The following is a 21,787-nucleotide window of genomic DNA, read 5'->3' on the forward strand; positions in this document are numbered from 1 at the left end:
AATTAATAAACAATTCTCCAGCTCATGTATTGTAATACTGTTTTATGTAGAACAGTGAAGCAATTCAGCTTTTTATTATGTATTTTTTTAAAATTTGCACGAACATAAGCGGGGAAAGTCTGCATTTCTCTCATGATTTGATATAGTGAAAAATTGCGTCTTTGGTCTTGTTTTCTTCAATCTTGTTTTCTCAATCTTGTTTTTTCCTAATATTTTTAGATATTTCAGGTCCTTCTGAACCCTGGAATAATTATTAGAATATTTCTACTTTTTTGGGTTTGTAATGAGAAATCATTAATAAAACATAAAAAACAAAATTTAAAAAGCATTTAAAACTAAAACAGCATCAGGAAAAATATAGAATTTATTGACTAAAAAAATCAACTATATGTGATCACAAAAACCTTTACAAATGAAAAAATTGTTGAAAATCTTTTTTTGATGACAAACATTTAAAGAAAACAAAAAAGAGAACAGAGTTGCAAAATGATATATAGAAACCTTTTTAGGTAGGCAGTAATGATAATGAATAAGTCCAACCTTTTATGGCAAATATGTCCAATCAATTTCTCCTCTGCCATGCTCTTGTAAATATTCGTTAGCTTTAAAAAAGTGATTGCAGCCAAAAAATCCACGGTGTGCAGACAGAGGTGATGGATGTGCAGCAGTCAATACTAAATGCTTTTTCTAAAAAACATTAGAAATATATTTTTAATCATACATTTTCTTTATGTCATCATTATATATATATATACATACCTGCCAACTCTCCCGCATTTTGCGGGAGATTTTATTTTCATNTTATGTAATAGTTTTCATGTGAATAGAATTACATGGAATTACATTATGATGCAATTTGTGATTCGAAAGGTGCTTAATATAGAACAGCTATGTGTGATTCGTAAATTATTTTGATGAGAGTGTTAATTCTTAAATCTCTCTTTTGTGGATTGCAATGCGTGATTTGTAAACTACTAGAATCAGAATTGTGAGGCATGATTTTGAAATTACTTAAATACGTATCACTTTTTATGATTCAGAAATAACTTTAATTGAAATAATGATGTGTGATTTATAAAATATCTTAATACGAATCCTGATGAGTAATTTGAAAATCACTTTAAAGCAATATTCGATATGTGATTTATTAATCACTTTCATTGAAATCGCAATTCGTAGAACATTTTATATGAATTTCAATTGGTAAATCCAGTTTAATGTGAATCACGATGTTTATTCATAATCAATGAAACCCGTGGAACTAAATTGTATTTATTAGCAGCAAAAACTAAATGTAAAAATTTGGTTATAAATGATAAAAAATTAATTATCCTTCGTACATAAATTAAAAGAACAAATAGGATAACAATATTAACCAGTCATAATAATGAAGTTAACACATTGAACATATTTCTAAATCAATTAAAAACTATATCGTTCAAAAACTATGACTACAAAACCTAAAATTTGCTAGAAATTTCAGCTTTCAAAATATCAGAGAGATGAACAATAACCTGGTGTGAAAAATCTAGGAGAGAAAAGTTTTGCATCTTCTTTAACCCCTTTTCACTTCAAGCATTAAAAATTGCCTCTATCAGAATTTCTATAATTTTCCTTCGAATTTATTTATTTTTTTACTGCTTTTTTGTAAGAAAGATTACTATTATTTTAAATCCTAAAAAATCAAGTACTTTTTAAGTACCCTATGGCAGAATTCAAGGACTTTTGAGAGCCCTGTTTTCATTCAACTAAATTCAAGGACTTTCAAGGTTTTTTCAAGCACCATGGGGATCTTGTAATATGTGTAGCCCACAACTACTAATGCAAATGGTTGGATAGTTATATTGTGGTTTAAATCAATTTGAAGATAAACAAAAATTTCAAACTGACATTACAATATTTGCCAACTTTTAAATACTGGCACCAGTATAACTTTTCATGAAAAATTTTATGAAGCATATTAAAATTAATTGAAAAACAATATTTAGCATATCTGTTTCAATTTTTAAAACAAAATCGTTTTATTTCCTCAAAATATCGATAATGTATTTTGGACATAATAAAATCTTTTGTAGTACAATATTTTGACAGATAGCAAATTAAGATTTACCAAACTATTTTTTAATTGATCGTAGATTGCAAAACACGATTTTTTGTAAACTTTGTGAATGCAATTCACTATGCCTAGTTTTTAAATTGTATGTATACAAATCGTGATATGTTACACATAAATCACATTACATGAAGATCGCGTAAATTACATATCACAAGGTTATGACTCGCAATCCGAAATGCAACGTATGTTTCATAAACTGGTTTGAAATTGAGACCTAAATTTCATGGACTTTATAAAAATGTGACTGTGAAAGCCAATGATGGATATGAAGTGCAGAAACTTGGACAACATAAAAATTCCAGTGTGACTACATCTACAGTTGGTCATCTACAGCACTTTATAAAACCATTAACTGCTTAATATTTTTCATGTTTTGTGATTGTTTTATTACAATTTTGCAAGCTCTATTGTTTATTTTTTGTATATTTTCATATTTCTTTTTTGTGTTGTTTGATGACGAGGGCCTCCTCATTGAATGACAGCATGAAACACCAGTTGCTACAACTGAGATTAGCATAGATTATATTATCCGTTGGAAAGCACTTAAAGAGACTTTCTATAGGGTGCATAGCCAAATCTCAGCAAAAAATAAGCACCTTTAAAGTACTTTTCAAGCACTCAAAAAACATTTTTAAACACTATATACATTAACAAAATGCAAAATAATTTTCAAAGACTTTACATGATTATAAAATAACTAGTTTCTGACAAAGAACTCTTTTCTTGATTGTATTAGCCACCCTAGAGAGATTTTTGGGTTCGATTTCAGAGGGTGGAAAATGAGGCCTAAAATTGAGAATATCTTGCAAAAGACAGCAGAGTTGCACATGAGAGTGCAAGAATCTCACCGAATCCAGCTCAGTAGACACACATGTGGACTCCCAAGTATTTCATCAAACATGTACCATGATTGGTGCTATCATACGTTACGGACCAATGTTAAGCCGAAATGGATTGTGGTTGAATGAATTGAGAAAATGTTTAATAGAACAATGTGAAAAACACACTTTTGCATAATCCACGGCGAAAATTGACATGGTAAATTTTTTCAATTATAGTTATACTTTTCCACATTATTTTGACGATTCCGGTGTTTAACTAAGATGTTATTACTACACATGAACTTTTATTGACACATATGGCAATGAATGTGATTTGGTTGAATGTAGTAATGAATTGTGATTTGGTCAAATACCGAATATTCGAGAAAAAATAATAATAGACTGAATACTGTATATTCGGGGCCAAAGATCAACAATTTTTAGCAGAGCATAGCAACACTGAAACCAAAACTACAATGCTAAGAATAATATTTTCTGGAAAAAAAGTATTCATAAAACAACGCTTAAAATTAAGGCCTATCAGAAACGCTTTTGAAAATGCCGTGCTATCATAAAAACTAAAGATACAGAGAAACAAAACAGTGAAAATAAAAATCAATCTTAATTTTTGAAAAAAATTTTAAAGCTGAACATCTCAGCTTTCCAATTATCAGAAAAAGTCAAGAAAATAGTCTAAGAGAAATGCTCTAAAAAATTGATGTGTTTTAATAAAAACATCTATAAAAAGAGAAGGTGAAAAAAAAGCTAAACAAAAACGTTCTTAATTTTTTAAATGAAAATCTTATACTGAAAATCTCAATTTAAGCAAAAATAAAAATCTTTCTTAATTCATAGAATTAAAAGTATCGAAAAAATGACAGAATTGACTAGTTTGAATTGAATTTTTTTTTTTAAATAAAAAGCAGAAGTGCAAAGAAGTGCTTGTGGTTCAGTATAAAGTAATCTAGTTTCAATTCTTCAAATTTTCCATTTGTCCTCTAGAAGATAAATTTGCAAGCCATGTGCTGAAACATGGATTCTAAAATTTAACAAATTTGAGTAAAAATTATTTCTTATTAGAAACAATAATATTGTTAAAAATACGATTTTATATTATTCTTTATCATATCTATACAAATTCAAAAAAAAATAATACTTTTCTAATAAGTACTCTGCTGGATATTTGGCTGCTCACTCGACCAACTGAATTTTTGACAAAGGGGCCAAACACTCGTTACATCCCTAATTTAAATACAATGTTATTACAACCTGAAAAATTCTCAAAGTTGCAGAAAATGTGAATTTTTAAACTGTTGATTTCCAATTGTTATGTTGATTTCCAATTTTTTTTTTGTTAGTGATCTTTTTCAGTAAAAAAAAAGAAAATGTTTACTATGTAAAAAAATATAATAATCAATAAAAAGAAATAATTAAGTATATTACCAAATAAGTATTGAATTTTATTTTGAACTATTAGAGCTTTGTTTTTATATTAAGCTTCTGTTTAAACTTTATTTTAAAATTAATTTTCGTATTGTGTGATATCATTAAAAAAAATCATTTATTTTCTCCAATGTTCATTTATTTATTTTACTTATTTGTTTTTTTTTTTGATAAATCTATTTTTGATAAGATAAAAAGGGAAATTTAAAAAATAAAGGATTAGTTTTTTATTTTTGAATGGATTCTAATAATTGAGCACCTTTAATTTTCTAGAAATATATTACTAAACTAACTGATAAAAAAAAATTAGAACACTAACGTTAAAATAAATATTATTACATTTGTAGTCAACATGTCTAAATAGATGTGTGGCCTTTCGTTAGTCAACCTGCTGTGCAAGTGGCCCTTCTCTCAAAAAGGTTGTGCACCTCTGCCATATAGCATCTGGAAACTGTATACTTAATTATGAATCACCCCCTATTTAAATCAAAAACACAATTTAAAATAATTAAGCAAATACTCACCTTATTTATCAGTTCACTCTTTTTTTTAGCATTATTTCCCCATAGCATAAATACAACATGCTTGAGATTTTCATTGATCCACTTGATGACAGCATCCGTAAATAATTCCCAACCCTGTCCTTTGTGAGAATCTGATATTCCAGCTTGAACAGTCAAGCAGGTATTCAAGAGCAAAACACCTGGAAAGATATTACGATGCATTAAACTAATAGTAAGAATGGTATACATAAATTATTATTAATTACTTATCTATGTTCACCTTGATTGGCCCAGCCATTTAAACAACCATGATTAGGAGGAACAAAATTCTTGATATTTTTAGCTAGTTCAGTGTACATATTTGCTAAGCTAAAATAAAAAAAATAAATAAATAAAAATTAAACGCACTGTAATTTGAAGCACATACAGGGCATCTGCTACATTTTAGATTTTCAAATTCATGACTTTTCATGATTTTCCATAACTTATTCCAAGAATTTTTCATGACTTAACGAAGTTACTATTTTCTCAGACAAAAACGCAACAATAAATTTAAGAAAGCATCATAACAACATTAATTGAAATGATAGGTATAACCAAAACTGCTATACTCTGCATCTTCATATTTATAGATTTTAAATTTAAAAAACTGAGTAAAGAAAGAGTTGAAACAATAATATAGCTGAAAAAAATATGAAAGCAAAAAATAAATTTTTTTCTGCAGAAATATATTCTAAAGATACTTTTCTTGTTCATCAGAAAGGAAAGAAATACTCCTGATTTTTCTGTTCTCATTTCGGAATAAAAAAAATTCGCCAATTACTGGTTTGCTTCAACTAGAATTGAAAAAATTAAAAAAAAAATTATAATAAAAATTCTTAAATCACAGAAGTTTAAAAGATAATTTGCTCTAGAAATGATGTTTTTTCTTTCATTTTTTGAAAGAACACCATAATTTTAAAAGAACATGATAAAATCATTTTATATTCTAATAAAATATGACTATATTCTAATAAAATATGACTGAGTGGTGATTTTGTTAGGAATTCAGATATTTGGAACAAGATTAAAGAGGGGGAGGGGATTCCATTTTAAAAATTAGATTTTTCGGAGGCCTAAATCCATGACTTTCCATGATTTTTTTTAAAAAAATAGTAAAAATTATAACATTTAATGATAAATTTTGTTCAACACAGAAATTCATGACTTTCCAGGTGAGCGGATACCTTGCATATAATCTGCAGATTAGCTGATAAAAAATTAAACAAATAATGCAAATAATCTGCTAAATTATTTTCTGGGCATCAGACATTGCTAAGTTTCTAGCAACTTTCGTCAGCCATTAAAGTGTAAGGAAACATTTGCACTGCATGCAAAAAATTTGCACATTCAAATTCAGAGATACGAGCAAGTTTTTTGGTGAAATATATTTACCCATGAAAAACTCTTCAAACCTTTCTTTCCACAACATCTCTTAACTCACATGCATGATCTTTTAGCATCCTGAGTAAATGCCCCTTGCACATGATAACAAGCCTGCTTACCCGTTTTCTTGCCTATGCCGGTTGGCTCATATATGACCTAGATTCGCTTGCATATGTAGATTTTGCTGGTGGGAGGGGTTTTGAAATTTATTATTTTTCTAGCGTTAAACAAACCACTGTATAATCTGCAGATTATCCACTTAAATTTTATCTTTTGCTTCACAGGACTACAATTTCTGCCCACCTCTACAGATTATACACCATTGCAGATAATACACAGAAAATCACTATACTTAAAATAACTCTTTAAAATATCAACACCTTTACGAATACTAAAAGCTAGTCCTAATAGTAAAATGAAAATATACATTACATAAACAAATATAGTAGATTTTGCTGGTGGGAGGAGGAGATTTGGAATTCGTTATTTTTCTATCGTTAAACAAATTGCTGCAGAAGCTGCGGATTATCCAATTAAATTTTATCTTTTGCTTCAGGACTACAATTTCTGTTCGCCCCCTATAGATTATACATCATTGTGGATAATACACAGAAAATTACTATACTTAATATAACTCTATAATAATAGTAATATAGCAAAATTTACCTCTTTGGAATTTCAACACCTCTGCGAACACTAAAAGCTAGTCCTAATAGTAAAATGAAAATATACATTCTATAAACAAATATTTCACAAGGGTAATAAGATAAGTGAAAGTCATGATTTTTCTTACCATGTGCTTGTTCAGGTCTGATATAAGGATCTTGGCCTAATATAACAACTTTCACCTGATTTTAAAAAAAGAAAAGAAAAAAAATAATTTGCTTTACTCAAAACAAATATTATTCCTGAGATTTTAAGAGTGTAGTGCACTTCTTCTTAAAACTAAAATGGAGGATCTCACTAATAATAAATTATAAAAATATGTACTCCCCAATTTAAAGCATAGGACTATAATTGATTTTTAAGACATTTATAAAACAAATTATTGAAAGCAATGCTGCTTATGCAGCATACTGTGTCATCATTGTTTGCATTCATTAGAGGAAGAGAAGAAATTTTGGTGTCTGGCACTGTTTTTGAAATTTATTGTTTCTCATGAAATAGCAAACATTTCAAACAAAAGTATCAATTTTTAACAACAAAAAAATTCTTTTGTTTATAAAACATCAAAATTTAATATTTTGACTAAGTTTGAGACAGTCAAACAGTCCATAAAAACTTGTAATACAAATTTGTTATTTAGTATGCTAGTCATAGAGTATGTATCAAAAAATATGTAAAAGATAACTGTTACAACAAGACAGTTAACTAAAACAAAGACTTTTAACTATATCAATGACAGTGGCATTATTTATTTTAAAGGTCACTAAAGTACCACTTTAATAACCACTAATCTAATTCAATGTAATAAAAATGAATATTAATTTAATTGCTTACATGTAAGTATTGACCTAAATTTAGAAGAATCATAGAAAGATATATCATACTTATATACATAGCATAGATTCGAAATTACTTACATCATATATTGTTACTGAAGTTGTCCATGAAAAGATATCACAAGTAGGAGGATAAACTGTATGCTGCAATTTCTGCTTGATCAAAAACTCACTCAACTATAAAAATAAATATATTTAATGTAATGGGCCATCCATAAATGATGTCACACTTTTTTACAATATATTTTCTCCCCTTGGTCACACGTTACCCTTTTCCCCCTTATCACTTGTCATATTATATTACATAAACATGTGTTAGTAGTTCAAAAACAAAACACATGTTACAGTTTATATGAAAAATTTTATTTTTAAAACTTAGCAATGTTTTTTATGACATTTATGAGCATATCAACATTAATAGTTAGATGTATATTTATTTCAATGAAAAAAAAAGTAATAACATAAAATTATTTAATGTGCTAACATTAAATATTTTAATTTTTACCTAAGTGTATGAGGTCATACTTCTTGGTACAATTTTTAGAGCACCCTCTCTTTACTCCAAGGGCATCGTCTTAGTGTCATTTACTAGCATGATACACATTAACACATAATGAAGATTTACTGTTATCATTCTGAGTAACAATAAAATATTTTGTGAAAGGAATTAACTTTTACACACTGGCACATGTGAACCACTTATTACAATTTTTAAAATTGCAAGAATAGGCATTTCAAAGTATAGAAAATAAAAATGTATACCCTTAAATTGGATTAAAATAAAAAGAAATTTGAAAACAAATTTTTAAATTTTTTTTTACGAAGAAGTGTTCAAAACTTAAGCATCATAATCTTATTTTTGACATAGAATTGTAAAATTCTAGCAATTCATTAATATGTGATAAATAATATTGATAAAAATCAAATAGATGACACCAACAGAAAAAAAACTGGAAAGTCAAAGACACTGTCAAAACCTTGGCAAAAAAAATAAGAAAATTCTACAAGTTAAGAAAAATTTAAAAAAAAAAAAAAATACATTTTTAAATAGGAGAATGGAAGTTAATACAGACAGTTCTGTTATTGGGTTGGCAAGAAAATAATTTCGGTTAATTAGTATTAAAAAAAAACTTAATTTCTTCCGTACAAAAAATAAACTTTAATCAGTCAAATATCTTCCATGCTATTCGATGACCCTTCGCCATCTTTCTGGTAACTTCTGGTCCTCATCTGAAAAAAAACTCAACCAAGAGCAATTTAAAGTCATTGTTATTACTGGAATTTTTACCATAAAAAAATTTCTATACTTCGAAATACATGATAATTCTATGGGGCAAGAGTTGGTCTAAATGTGGTTGCGATATCACTTCCCAACCAAGATCTAATAATTTTATATTTGTTGCTAAAGATGTGAGAGGTCTTGAATTGTTATGGTGGAAAACGATTCATCTGCAACTTGCAACTACCCGTGAAGCCCTTACTTTGCACCATTAGATTATCATTTATTTTGAAGTTTACAAAACCTTTTAAATGGTGAAAATTTCAGTGAAGATGACCTCAAATCATACATGGTTGAGTTTTTTGCTGATAAGGATTAGAAGTTCCATGAGTGTGGGATCATGAAGTTAACAGAAAGATGGCAAAAGGTCACAGTACAGAATGGAAGATATCTGACTGATTAAAGTTTATTTTTATACAGAAAAAAATAAAGTTCTCTTTCACAACAAAATTACATTTATCTGTGAAAATTTCTACTTACATTTTGGAAGATAAGTAAAACTGTGCTTAAAAAAATACAAAACTAAATAAACTGCATAGTACACACTTCAGAACCTTAATTTTGTTTCTTTTCCATGAGGAAGAATCACTTTTCTTTTTCAAGATTCATTAGGAAACACAGTTTCCACAACTTTTCCAAAGTTGGGGGGGGGGAAACCTCAATTGGAATCTTTGTGTCCAGTCACAAATAAGACACCATAATGCTAATTAACAAGAAACAACTATGCAATGACAACAAGTGCTATTTAGTGGACATGAAAGTGGGTGGTTTTGCAGCATATTGTGATTTTCAAACACATGTGAAACGTAAATTTGAAGGATTTGCCAAGTTTTCATGTTACTGTTTAGTGGAAAAGTTTACTCAGATCTTAAAAAAGTAAACAAAAAACACATTTCCAAGATTTGAGGAGAAATACCTTTTGCAACTAGTGGCACAATTAATGATTTCTAAGGAGTTTATCTTGCATGGAAAACCATAGCTCATAACATCTGAAAAAACTATCAATTGAACCGAATAAATTTGGAATACGATCATCGAGAGCTAAGTATTTAAAAACAATATCATAATATAAGTATCAGCATTTTAAAAAGTTGGAAATTCAGTTTAATAAAATCTAGAAAAAATAACTGAAAAACCTTTGAAAAATAATTGCGAATCAAGTCTGTCAAACTAATACTGTATTAAAAACCATCATACGTGATTAACTATGTAGAAATCATTAGCTTCAAGTGCTGTAAATAAACATCAAAATACCATGTGAATTTAGGATGAAATCTTCGCAAAGTGAAAGTGTCATTATACTGACATGGAATACCACAAAGGTATTATTTGCAATTAATGCACAGATTTTAGAACAAAATGAAAAACCTTGATTCTTTTAACCTAAACCTTGAGAACTGAATTGTCAGAACAAAGTTTAACTTTAAACCTGGTCTAAACCCCGAAGTTAAACCAAGCTGCATTGCAGAAACGAAGTTTAAGGAAGATCTAGTTCAGTTTGATCTATGTTAAACCTTTTGAGGGTAGGTTTAAACCAGAGAGAAGAGTTACAAACCTTGATCGTGGGTGTAAATTAGAAAAAATGCCAAGACTGAGAATTTTTTCTGACTGAAATTACCAACATACATAATACCTCTCAACATGCAACATATGCAAAATATCTAAGAAAATTCCAAAATAGTAAATCAAATTTAAATACTGAACAAAAAATATCTGTTTATCTCTTCCTTTAATAAAATAACAGAAGCCTAAGAAAGTACACCGCTATAAATAATGAATGCAACTTTTAATTACTAAATTACATCATTAATTACAATTTCAAGATCAGAAATATCTACACTTCTGAGGAAAACATATGGCATATGTCATTTACCTTAAAATGACTAAATTTCTGATCTTACATTATTAGTCTCACATTCAAGTAAAATTACAATTCATATAATATAGTCAAAGATATAGCTGAGATTTTTTTCAAGGAGTGAAATTCATTTTGGAGAAGTCATATACAAGAATAAGAAAAACATTTGTATAATATAATAAATTACAGGAACCAATTTCATATTTAAAAAAAAAATTATGAATGAAATATACGATTGCAAAAAAAAAAGTTTACAATTTTGATTTTTTACATTTTACATAATTGACATATTTTATATTAAGAAAAGTAGAATCATTAAATCTAACTAAAATGAAATCAAAAATTAACTGTATTATTTCTTTAAAAAATATTTCGTGATGATGGCACTAGCACACTTGAGCAGACTACCACATTAATTTGTAACAATACGATCATCTACAAATTCCATGTTTATATCAAGTTTTACAAATTCTTCACTTAATTCATGAAAAAAATTATTTAAAAATTCTTAGTGAATGAAATGTAATTTAGTATTTAATGTCCCAAGGTCAAGAAAACTGAGATGGGCACAGTAGGCCTTGGCCCTCTAGGGCTGTCGCGCCGCTGAGTTTAGTTTAGTTAGTATTTAATGTAATTTATTAAATAAGTAATTTATTTAATAAAACTGTGGGGGGAGCAGTTATTGACAATGCCAACCTTCATCTATCGAAAGGTAACTCATGATTGAATCAAGTTAGCATGTCTTATATACCAGTGAATTGATGTTTAATAATCGTAGTGGTAGTTACTCCACAATACTCCCCCACCAGGATTTTATCAGGAATAGAATTCAATGAACGGATACCACTGGTTGCTGTACTTGTGAAAGATCGGGAGAGCTGGATTAAGGTCACTGGGTTTTTTGAGTGCTGAATGTGAGAGGTGTATTAACTTCAAGGTCATAGTCGCTCCGGTGTTGCCTTTAGCAGTCGAGTGTATACAGGCTGACGTGATCGAGACGAGATTGAGCAGCAACAGCACGAGGAGGTGGATAATGTCGCAATCACAAGTAGCAAGTCAACTGTTCAATGTGGACCATCCATTAAAGTAGGCATTACCAGATCGAAGTGGGCGTTACTGTCAAGATAGGCGTGTTTATTTTACGTCTGCAAGTCACCAATGTGGAGGGTGAGTTGTTATTGACAATGCCAACCTTCATCTATAAAAAGGTACCCCATGATTGAATCAAGTTAGCATGTCTTATATACCAGTGAATTGATGTTTAATAATCGTAGTGGTAGTTACACGACAAAACAACAGAATCCAACAAAACCCATGAAAAAGAAATTTTGGCACATTTTCAAATAGCAACTACTATGCACAACGCTTCCTTCTTCCTCTATCCACACTCTCAGTGACTATACTCAAACATGCTCAGCATGAGTTTCAAAAAAGTTTATCTTACATTTTATTTTCACTTGTTCAAAATTTACATCATTTAACTAATTTTAAAAATAATCAGAAAAGAGTTTTGGTGATGCTGTAAATTAGTTTAAGCATTTTTAGAATATTTTGCAAGCATAAATTCATTTTCATAGATATTTTTGAAGGAAAGCTATTTAAAAATTATATACAGTGAAACCTCCTGTTATGGACACTACTGCAAAACGGACGCCTCTCAATACGGACATATTTTTAATTCCCCGGTAATCTCCTATGAATTAACCATTATGTACATTCTCCGCAAAGCGGACACTCCCGTAACCGGACGCGGACAGTCATTTTGTCACTGAAACGTAATTTTTCATCTCTTTAAACCGGACTAAATTTTTCTAAATTTTTATGTATTTATATGAAACTTCTTCATTTACTCTTTTTTCTCTTTCTTAAAGCTTAAAGAAATATCCTTGTAGATAGTTATTGTAAATTAAATTATTTCTACATCTTTGAAAATATTCTAAAAACAATTAACAGCATTAAACTTCGTTATTAGGGTACCCTTCCCGTAAGAGGACAACTCTCCTAAACGGACAGTTTTTTNACAGGTTATAAGACCCCTTAAGTTAAAATGACATCTTAAAAGCTCACAATGCTTCTTCACCATTGAAATTTTTTTAAATTTTCTTATCAATTTGAGGACTGTATTTAACACAGCTGGAGTAAAAAAGAGAACAGAAATATAATCTTTGATGTGTTCATATAAATGAAACACTTATTCAGACACTTGATAGCTGATCATAGGTCCTCATAACTTAGCTGGGAATGACTGTGAATCGTGGGAGGTTTACTTTCAAGAAGGTATCAATCATGTTCCCCATCCAATGATAGGTAGGTATAAGGGGATGTTACACTTTATATTTACCTATAAATTGAAACCGACTGATGACTGAAATCTCCTATTCAATATCATATGTCTGACTTGAGTATCTGTGCTAATAGGAAAATTATATTAATTTATCTGTAACTACATTTAGAATTATGTATTTATATGAAACTTCTTCGTTTACTCTTTTTTCTCTTTCTTAAAGCTTAAAGAAATATCCTTGTAGATAGTTATTGTAAATTAAATTATTTCTACATCTTTGAAAATATTCTAAAAACAATTAACAGCGTTAAACTTCGTTATTAGGGTACCCTTCCTGTAAGCGGACAACTCTCCTAAACGGACAGTTTTTTCCGTCCCTAGAATGTCCGCTTAATGGAGGTTTTACTGAATTTATGTTTATTTAAAGAAATGTTGTTGTTGTTGCTTATCCTGACTGTCTGACGGAGTCAGACAAGATCCACGAGTTCGTTGACTGAAAGGTAGTCGAAGACTAGGAGAGGATTGCTAAAGAGATCCTCCTTAGGAGAAGCCTGATGAATTATGAATGTAGATTCCCAATAGTATTTAAATTTAAAAGGGGAAAACATTTATAAGAAAATCTATTACTTTTTCATTAGGTACTATTTAAACTAAAACTATTTATATAAAAAATAAAATATTAACTTTTAAAACAGTTATTAAAAGAGAAAAAAGTTGGTTTTAAAAAAAATTATTTGACATAAACCTGTGTCTGATTAAGTTAAAAGCAAGAAATATACCTTTTTGAAATAGTCTGCACTAAACTCTTTTTTAAGTTCTTTTAACCATGTCTTCCCAACTACATATTCAACATTTTTAGGAGAATTGTCACTTGAATCTAGTGAAAAAGAGAGAATTTCAGTAGGAACTTTCTTGGTAGTGACCACTTTAGGAATTTTCGCAGGAGTTTTCTGAAATAATAAAAAGTTTAAATTGTGTGCAGCTTTTGATTACACTTCAAAGGAAACAAATTAGTATTTTCAATGTTGTTAAGCAACTGGTGGTAGCAGAAAAAATTCATAAAAATATTTACTATAAATTCTATAAAAATTAAGTTTTGCAGTTAACAATGAGTGAAAGAAATTTTTTTTACCCATTATTAAACGCTATTTTATGTTGGAAGCATGAAATATTACAAATAGTTCTATAAATAAACCATACTTATCTTCTTAATTTTCTTTTACTAGAATTGTTGAGGCAAGCAATTTACTATAAAGCGAACAAAAAAATAAACAAACCACTAGGGCTGGACGATATANATGCTCACTCCGGAATTTTGTTGAAGATGAAATGGATAAATCGGTATTACGATGTTGGAGTTAAATCGATATATTGTCTTACATCGGTATAAAGCCCAGTCCTACAAACCACCTGAGTAACTTTTAATCTCATGATCAGATCTTTATGTTCTAAAACTCCCTCAAATATGCTAATTAATTCGTGCAAACGATATTTTAGGTTACCGAATGATACACAAAATCGTACTTTCTCTGAATAAACATGCCTTTTTTTCGACGGATTCAGATTTCTGACAGCCAAAATATAGAGAGTAGCTGCAATCTGGGAAATATGGTTCCAATAATTTGGTCAGAAGAGCAGTCTAAAATTTGGATTCCTTAATGATAATTTTACTTTTTACGTAGTTTGTTTGCTTTATTTCAAAAACTTATTATGAATTGAAAAATTTTTTCACACAAATCGAAGTTCGTTTGTCCAAAGATAATTCCATGCAAGAAATAACCTTTATTAAATATTTAATATTTTATTCAATAATGGTCGAAAACACTTGAATTGTAAGGTATACAATTTTTTATATACTTTTAAAGGATGTACTTTTACATGGCATAATACAAACAGGGTATCTGCTACATTTTAGATTTTCTAATTTATGACTTTTCATGACTTTCCATGACAAATTCCAAGAATTTTTCATGACTTAACGAAGTTACTATTAATTCCGACAAAAACACAACATTAAATTTAAAAAAGCATTATAATAACATTCATTGAAATGATAGGTATAACCAAAACTGTTATACTCTGCACCTTCATATTTGTAGATTTTAAATTTAAAAACAGAGTATAAAAAAGAGTTGAAGCAATAAAATAGCTGAAAAAAATACAAAAGCAAGTAAATTTTTTTTCTTTCTGCAGAATTACATTCTAAAGATACTTTTCTTGTTCATCAGAAAGGAAAGAAANTAGAGAGTAGCTGCAATCTGGGAAATATGGTTCCAATAATTTGGTCAGAAGAGCAGTCTAAAATTTGGATTCCTTAATGATAATTTTACTTTTTACGTAGTTTGTTTGCTTTATTTCAAAAACTTATTATGAATTGAAAAATTTTTTCACACAAATCGAAGTTCGTTTGTCCAAAGATAATTCCATGCAAGAAATAACCTTTATTAAATATTTAATATTTTATTCAATAATGGTCGAAAACACTTGAATTGTAAGGTATACAATTTTTTATATACTTTTAAAGGATGTACTTTTACATGGCATAATACAAACAGGGTATCTGCTACATTTTAGATTTTCTAATTTATGACTTTTCATGACTTTCCATGACAAATTCCAAGAATTTTTCATGACTTAACGAAGTTACTATTAATTCCGACAAAAACACAACAATAAATTTAAAAAAGCATTATAATAACATTCATTCAAATGATAGGTATAACCAAAACTGTTATACTCTGCACCTTCATATTTGTAGATTTTAAATTTAAAAACAGAGTAAAAAAAAGAGTTGAAGCAATAAAATAGCTGAAAAAAATACAAAAGCAAGCAATTTTCTTTTCTTTTTTTTCTGCAGAATTACATTCTAAAGATACTTTTCTTGTTCATCAGAAAGGAAAGAAATACTCCTGATTTTTCTGTTCTCATTTCCGAATAAAAGAATTCACCAATGACTGACTTGCTTCAGCTAAAATTTTAAATTGATAAAAAAAATAATAACAAAAATTCTTAAATCATAGAAGTTTAAAAGATAATTCACTCTAGAAATCATGTTTTTTCTTTCATTTTTTGAAAGAGCACCATAATTTTTAAAGAACACAATAAAAACATTTTATATTTTAATCAAATATGACTGTGAGTGGGGATTTTGATATTCAGATATTCGGAACACCAAGAAATTTTAAAAATTAGCTTTTTCGTCTACCTAAATATATGACTTTTCATGATTTTTTTTAAAAAATAGTTAAAATCATGACATTTCATGACAAATTTTGTTCAATACCGAAATTCATGACGTTACATGATTTTTCATGACTTTCCAGGTGCGCGGATACCCTGCACAAAATTCGAGCGAAATCGGTTGATTAATTCCTGGAAAATCGAATTTTAAAACATATTTCTAAGGAACTATTTGATTGACTTAACCCATATTTTATATTTTACTATGTAAAATTACATTCTCTAATATGATGAAAAAAACTTAATACCTTACATTTCAAAATTATTTCGACGTTAGTAAATAAAATACTTTAAATATTTACTAAAAGTTATATTTTGCATAGAATTATCTTTGGATAAGCAAATTTATAATTGAGAGATAAATTTTCCAAATAACTTAAAAATTCTTCAGATATGGTGAAATACGCAATAAGTAAAATTAACATTAATGGGTCCAAATTTTGAAATGCTCTTCAGAACAAACTATTGGGACCATATTTCCCAGATTGCGGCTACCCCTATATTTCGGCTGTCAAAAATCTGTATTCGTTGAAAAAGGCAAGTTCATTCAGAGAAAGTACATTCGTGTGTATGCGGGTGGTTTTTATTAACATTGGGAAAAACTTTTTTATTGAATCTTTCACACACCTTTAAAAAGGTGCTATTATGACTAACACTAATATCTGGAAAATTTCAACTTAAAAAATTAACATTTAGACCCCGCTCCCAATCACTGAAGTTAGAAGGGGAAAAAATCACTTTTTCTAAAAAATGTGTACATTTCTTGCTATAAAATCTGAATGGGTGTTTGTAGAAACATAAATTAGGACTCATTTTATAGATAATGGTTTTTAATTCATCTTTTATGCCTGAAACTTGTTTCTAAAACAAAAAGACCAAAAGATACATGCATTATTAGATAAACAATCAATTTTTTAAAGAGAGTTGGAAAAAAACGCGTACATTTTGTTAACTACCCAAAAATAGCTCAAGTAAAATAGATACTTTATACTTTATTACTTTATACTTTATTTTATAAGATTTATTACTAGAATGGTAAAAAAAAACATTAGAGATTGATCAAAGTGAGTAAATAGTCATAATAAAAAGATTTTGCCGATGTATTATCTCTTTTGTAAACGGATCTTTTAGAAACCTTAGAACATGGATTTAGTATGATGAAAAAAGTCAAATGTGACAGTATGAATTAAATTATTCCAATTTATTAATAATCTCCTTTTTATTAAAAAAAATCTTATTTGTTGTTTCCATATGAAGACAAAATGCAGTAATAATTTTTGTATATGTAACTTTTGAGAAAGGGTTACTTTAATGCTAGTAGCCTTGTCTAATTTGCAAATATCTTCGTTCTGTGTAATATTTTGAAGAATATTGTCAAAAAAAGTAAAATTTGGAATTCGTCACAAAATGATCAGAGTTAAAATGGTATTTCTGAATTCTATCTTGAATGTTTAATGATATTTGTGTAGGAATATTAAAAAAAAAAAATCAAAAATAGAAAAGAATAAAATGATACAATATCTCTCTTAGTTATCATTTCAAATTACATTCAAGAGTCAATTGGTGAAAGAAGTAGAGTTTGAACATCTGTGATCTAATACAGTACATTAAACTGAAATAGTATATTTAGGGATAATTGGGAGACAAAGTGATGAATCCTGAAAATTTTATGTGCAAAAATCGATATCAATTTATGTACCACAATTGTTTCATATTTAACATAATTATTTGAACTTGTTTTATATTTAACATAATTTTTTGAAGTAACATTTCTAAATTGCCAAATACCAGACTTAGATAATATAAAAACCTCTTTGCGAACACAAAATCTCAACTAAAAAACTTTCTTTACACTTTGATTGATTCTTGTAACTAGTTTCAACCCTTTCGCCACCACATCATTTTGGCGAAATTCATTTGAAAATCACAGATTTTTTTAAAAATGTTTAATTTTTATAGAACCCTATATTTATTCATACCACAGAGATGAATTTAGTGAAAAATCAAAAAATCTGAAAACAGAAATCCAAAAATGCATCTCTAGAAAAAAATAATTTTCACACTTTTTCCTACCAATGCACATGATTTAGAATTACACTCTCATGGTTTAAGATCACACATTGTGATTCCTATTTATGCAATTAAAGATCACGCATCGTGTTTTGAATTGTTGGAAATATAATCGACAATCGTGTCAAATCAGCCGAATCTATGCCCGTTGTTTATCTCTGGTTAAGTCACGAGTTGATGTGATAGAAGTTCAATGTTGGGCATTCAACAGAAGTTGTAACAAACCACGCTCGTGAGACAATGTTTTCCTCATGGGAGATGTCAGTTACTACTTAACTCTTCATCAACCTGTAAAATAATTCATGCAAGATGCTCAGTAACTGGTAATTGATTGACAATGCCGAAACTCGATGTTTAAAAGGCCGAGATTTAACCAGGCTTTCTTTCTCTCTCCCTTTGTTTTGATAAAGCTGCAATGTAAGTTTTCTGGAAAAGGAGTCTGTGCTCCGGCACAGTACTCAATAATGTGTTAGTATGTTACCTTGTTCTTTCATCAAATTATTTGTACTTTATTCACGTGACACAATCGTCAAATAAATATACGTTTCTGAAGAAGCTGTATTTTACCCCGAGTTTTCCCATTGCTTTCAAATTCACTCTATTATCTACATACCTAATGATGTTATCGGGTAAAAGAGGCCCATACACGTTCATCAAGGGTTATAGGCCCAGTTCAACCCAGGAGCCTTAAGAACCAGTTGTGAAGCCAAAACAGAAATACAAATAGCTGACGACAGAAATGTCGAACGGGGAGTATTTGTTTCGATTTCCCGTAACCATGCAGAAATCTGTGAAGGCGGCTGGCTGTCAAATCCATCATCAAAGAAATAGACAGATTGTTATTGCTTCAAGAATTTCGAGAGCCGTGTTTTCTTTACAGTTTGGCCAGTTGTGTAATGTATGCAGATTGATTGATTGCTATTTTTTATTTTTGAAGTTCGTCAAAAATTGAGTGAATGCGCTTTTTTCAACTGGAATTAATTTGCATTCAAGAACTGTCTGGTTATCTGGATCTGTGTGGCTTTCAACATCCGGTTCCAGAGTAGTCAAATTCAGTCAACCGTATGAACAATTGTGGTCTCGGATACATACCCGCATTTTTGCTGAGTTGAAAAAACTGATTCCTCGGCTTGCCTATTTGGACTAAGAAATTTTCTCTTGAAAACTCTAGTTGATGAATGGTAGATATGTGAAGCAGCAACTGGAATGAAATAAACTTTAATTTGTGTTTGAGTAACAAAAGTGCTTTCTCATTTTCGGTCAAGGTATTTTTATAATTAAATTGTGTAGTTGTAATATATATGTTACGGTGAATAACCGAAATCTGGAGAATGTCGACTCTCACCGGTGAATGTCAACAATCACATAGTCGCTTTGGTGAATGTCCGAAATATTTGTTATATCCAATTTTATATTAATTTATTCGTTGATATTATTATATTTATTTGATATATTTATATTTATTCTATATTTTAATACTTACTGACGATAGATTAGAAGAAAAATCAGTGTTTGGAGTATCGGGCAAATATATACCGGGCAATGGCACTTGACTTTAAAAAAACATCAGTGTTGGGTATGCCAAGCAAATGTATACCGGGCAGTGGGACTTAACCTTAAAAAAACATCAGTGTAGGGTTAAAATATCGAATAAATGCAATTATATCCACGAATAAATTCATATCAAATCGAATGTAATAAATATTTCGGACATTCACCAAAGCGACTATGTGATTGTGTGTCAACATTCACCGGCGAAAGTCAACAACCACTGATTTCGGTCATTCACCTAAACATATATATGAACAATAAAATAAACTTTTATTCGTTTTGAAAAGCAAGTGTTTTCTCATTATAGTATTGATAGGGTAGATATACTGTAGAGAAATTTAAATTTTGAAGTGTATATTAAACCAGCAGAATTGTTTGAAGTTTTCTGCATATAGTAATGACAAGATTATCAAAATTTTTATCTTGTATTAGAGAGTAATTATTTTTTTAAAAAATTGGTTTGTAATTATAGTAATTTAAATTGAACTTCATAAATTTAAAATTTTGAATTATTACTATGAGATTAAATAAAACATTTAATATAATAAATTGGTAATGATAATTTAAATTAAACTTCCTAAATTTAAAGTTTCATTAAGTTTCTAAGATCATTACTGAAAGTTTGAAGTTTAAATATTAACTTGTGACTATGAGGCGCTTTTAGCATCAAAATTAAACTTACAAAAGTTTTAAAATTTAGCGTGTGTAATAGTTATTGATAGCTATTGTTAGGATAGGTTTACTGTTGAATGTAGTTGTTAAAAGTTAATCTATAAATAAAACTTCAAGTTTTTGAAGGTTTAAATTTTGTATTTAAAAACTTGAGTATTTTTCATAGGAATAATTGCTGTAAAAATGATTAACTAGTCAAGTGTATAAATATTGTTATTGCCTACGCAATGTGAAATATTGTCTAGATCGGATGGATTTTTTTAGTTATTGATAAACAAGTTAAGATATGGTTGAGCCTGCATAGTTGTCAAATAACTTAAATTTATATAAAAAAATATTTTAGTGCTTTACATTGACACTTTTTTAATTGATTAAAAGGCAATAATAGTAATTATATTTGAGTCTAGATTTCTTGAAAGTAAAAAATATTTAACACTATAGGGTTTGTTGAACGTTTTGAATTTTTAAATCTTGAATAGCAAAAGTATTTTTGAATTTTTTAAAAATGTGATATTTTTTAATTTTAAAGGAAAATTATGTATTTTGAACATTTACTAGAATATAATTCTAATTAAATATGCATAAATTTAAAGTCTAATAAAATTTTGAATTATTACTAGATTAAATTTGAAAGATTAATGTTTTGAAGATACGAGTGAAACTTAAATTTACGAATTGAAAGTTTAGAAGTAATTAAGAATGAATTTCTAAATTTGAAGTTTGATATTTACTTCTGGATAAACTTTAGTATTTATTACTATGTTATCATAAGTACATAAATTTGACAAATTATATTAATGCTAGTATTGCAGTTTTGGAATAAACACCATAATCAGTTTTTCAAAGTTATTAGGATATTGCGTCAAATGTATTTTCAATGAAAATTAATTGTCTTACCCTTTAATCTAAATAAATTGAAGATTGAAAAAAAATTTCGAGATAGTGAAATTTTGTGTATTAATAAATATTATTTGAAGGTCTAAGTGGTATTAACTTAGTGAAAATTCTTTAAATTAAGAATTA

At 28.6% G+C, this 21,787-nt stretch overlaps 1 protein-coding gene across 2 annotated transcripts; it reads right to left on the reverse strand.

Annotated features, from left to right (window-relative positions):
- Window positions 1–346: 346 nt before the first annotated feature.
- Window positions 347–19,772, reverse strand: LOC107447775 (uracil-DNA glycosylase). Of its 2 annotated transcripts, XM_016062788.3 has the most exons (8): window positions 19,634–19,771; window positions 14,011–14,181; window positions 7,892–7,987; window positions 7,102–7,156; window positions 6,975–7,017; window positions 5,164–5,252; window positions 4,905–5,083; window positions 347–687 (listed from the first exon to the last, which is right to left on the reverse strand). In XM_016062788.3, the coding sequence occupies exons 1-8, from the start codon at window positions 19,637–19,639 to the stop codon at window positions 544–546; spliced, it is 783 nt and encodes a 260-aa protein (XP_015918274.2). In that variant the 5' UTR covers window positions 19,640–19,771; the 3' UTR covers window positions 347–543. The 2 variants fall into 2 exon arrangements, with proteins under 2 accessions (XP_015918274.2, XP_042903439.1); XM_043047505.2 differs by lacking the exons at window positions 5,164–5,252; window positions 6,975–7,017 and having other exon boundaries at window positions 19,634–19,772.
- Between the last annotated feature and the right edge of the window lie 2,015 nt (window positions 19,773–21,787).

Source organism: Parasteatoda tepidariorum, chromosome X2 (assembly GCF_043381705.1).
Source record: "Parasteatoda tepidariorum isolate YZ-2023 chromosome X2, CAS_Ptep_4.0, whole genome shotgun sequence".
NCBI classification, from domain to species: Eukaryota; Metazoa; Arthropoda; class Arachnida; order Araneae; family Theridiidae; genus Parasteatoda; species Parasteatoda tepidariorum.

Bases quoted from the DNA above. Each gene is read 5' to 3' on its own strand.
- LOC107447775 (XM_016062788.3), bottom strand. The intron at 7,018-7,101 runs GTAAGAAAAATC...TTTTACTATTAG, and splicing joins CAGACCTGAACAAGCACATG to GACTAGCTTTTAGTGTTCGC. The intron at 688-4,904 runs GTGAGTATTTGC...AATGTTTTTTAG, and splicing joins AGAGTGAACTGATAAATAAG to AAAAAGCATTTAGTATTGAC.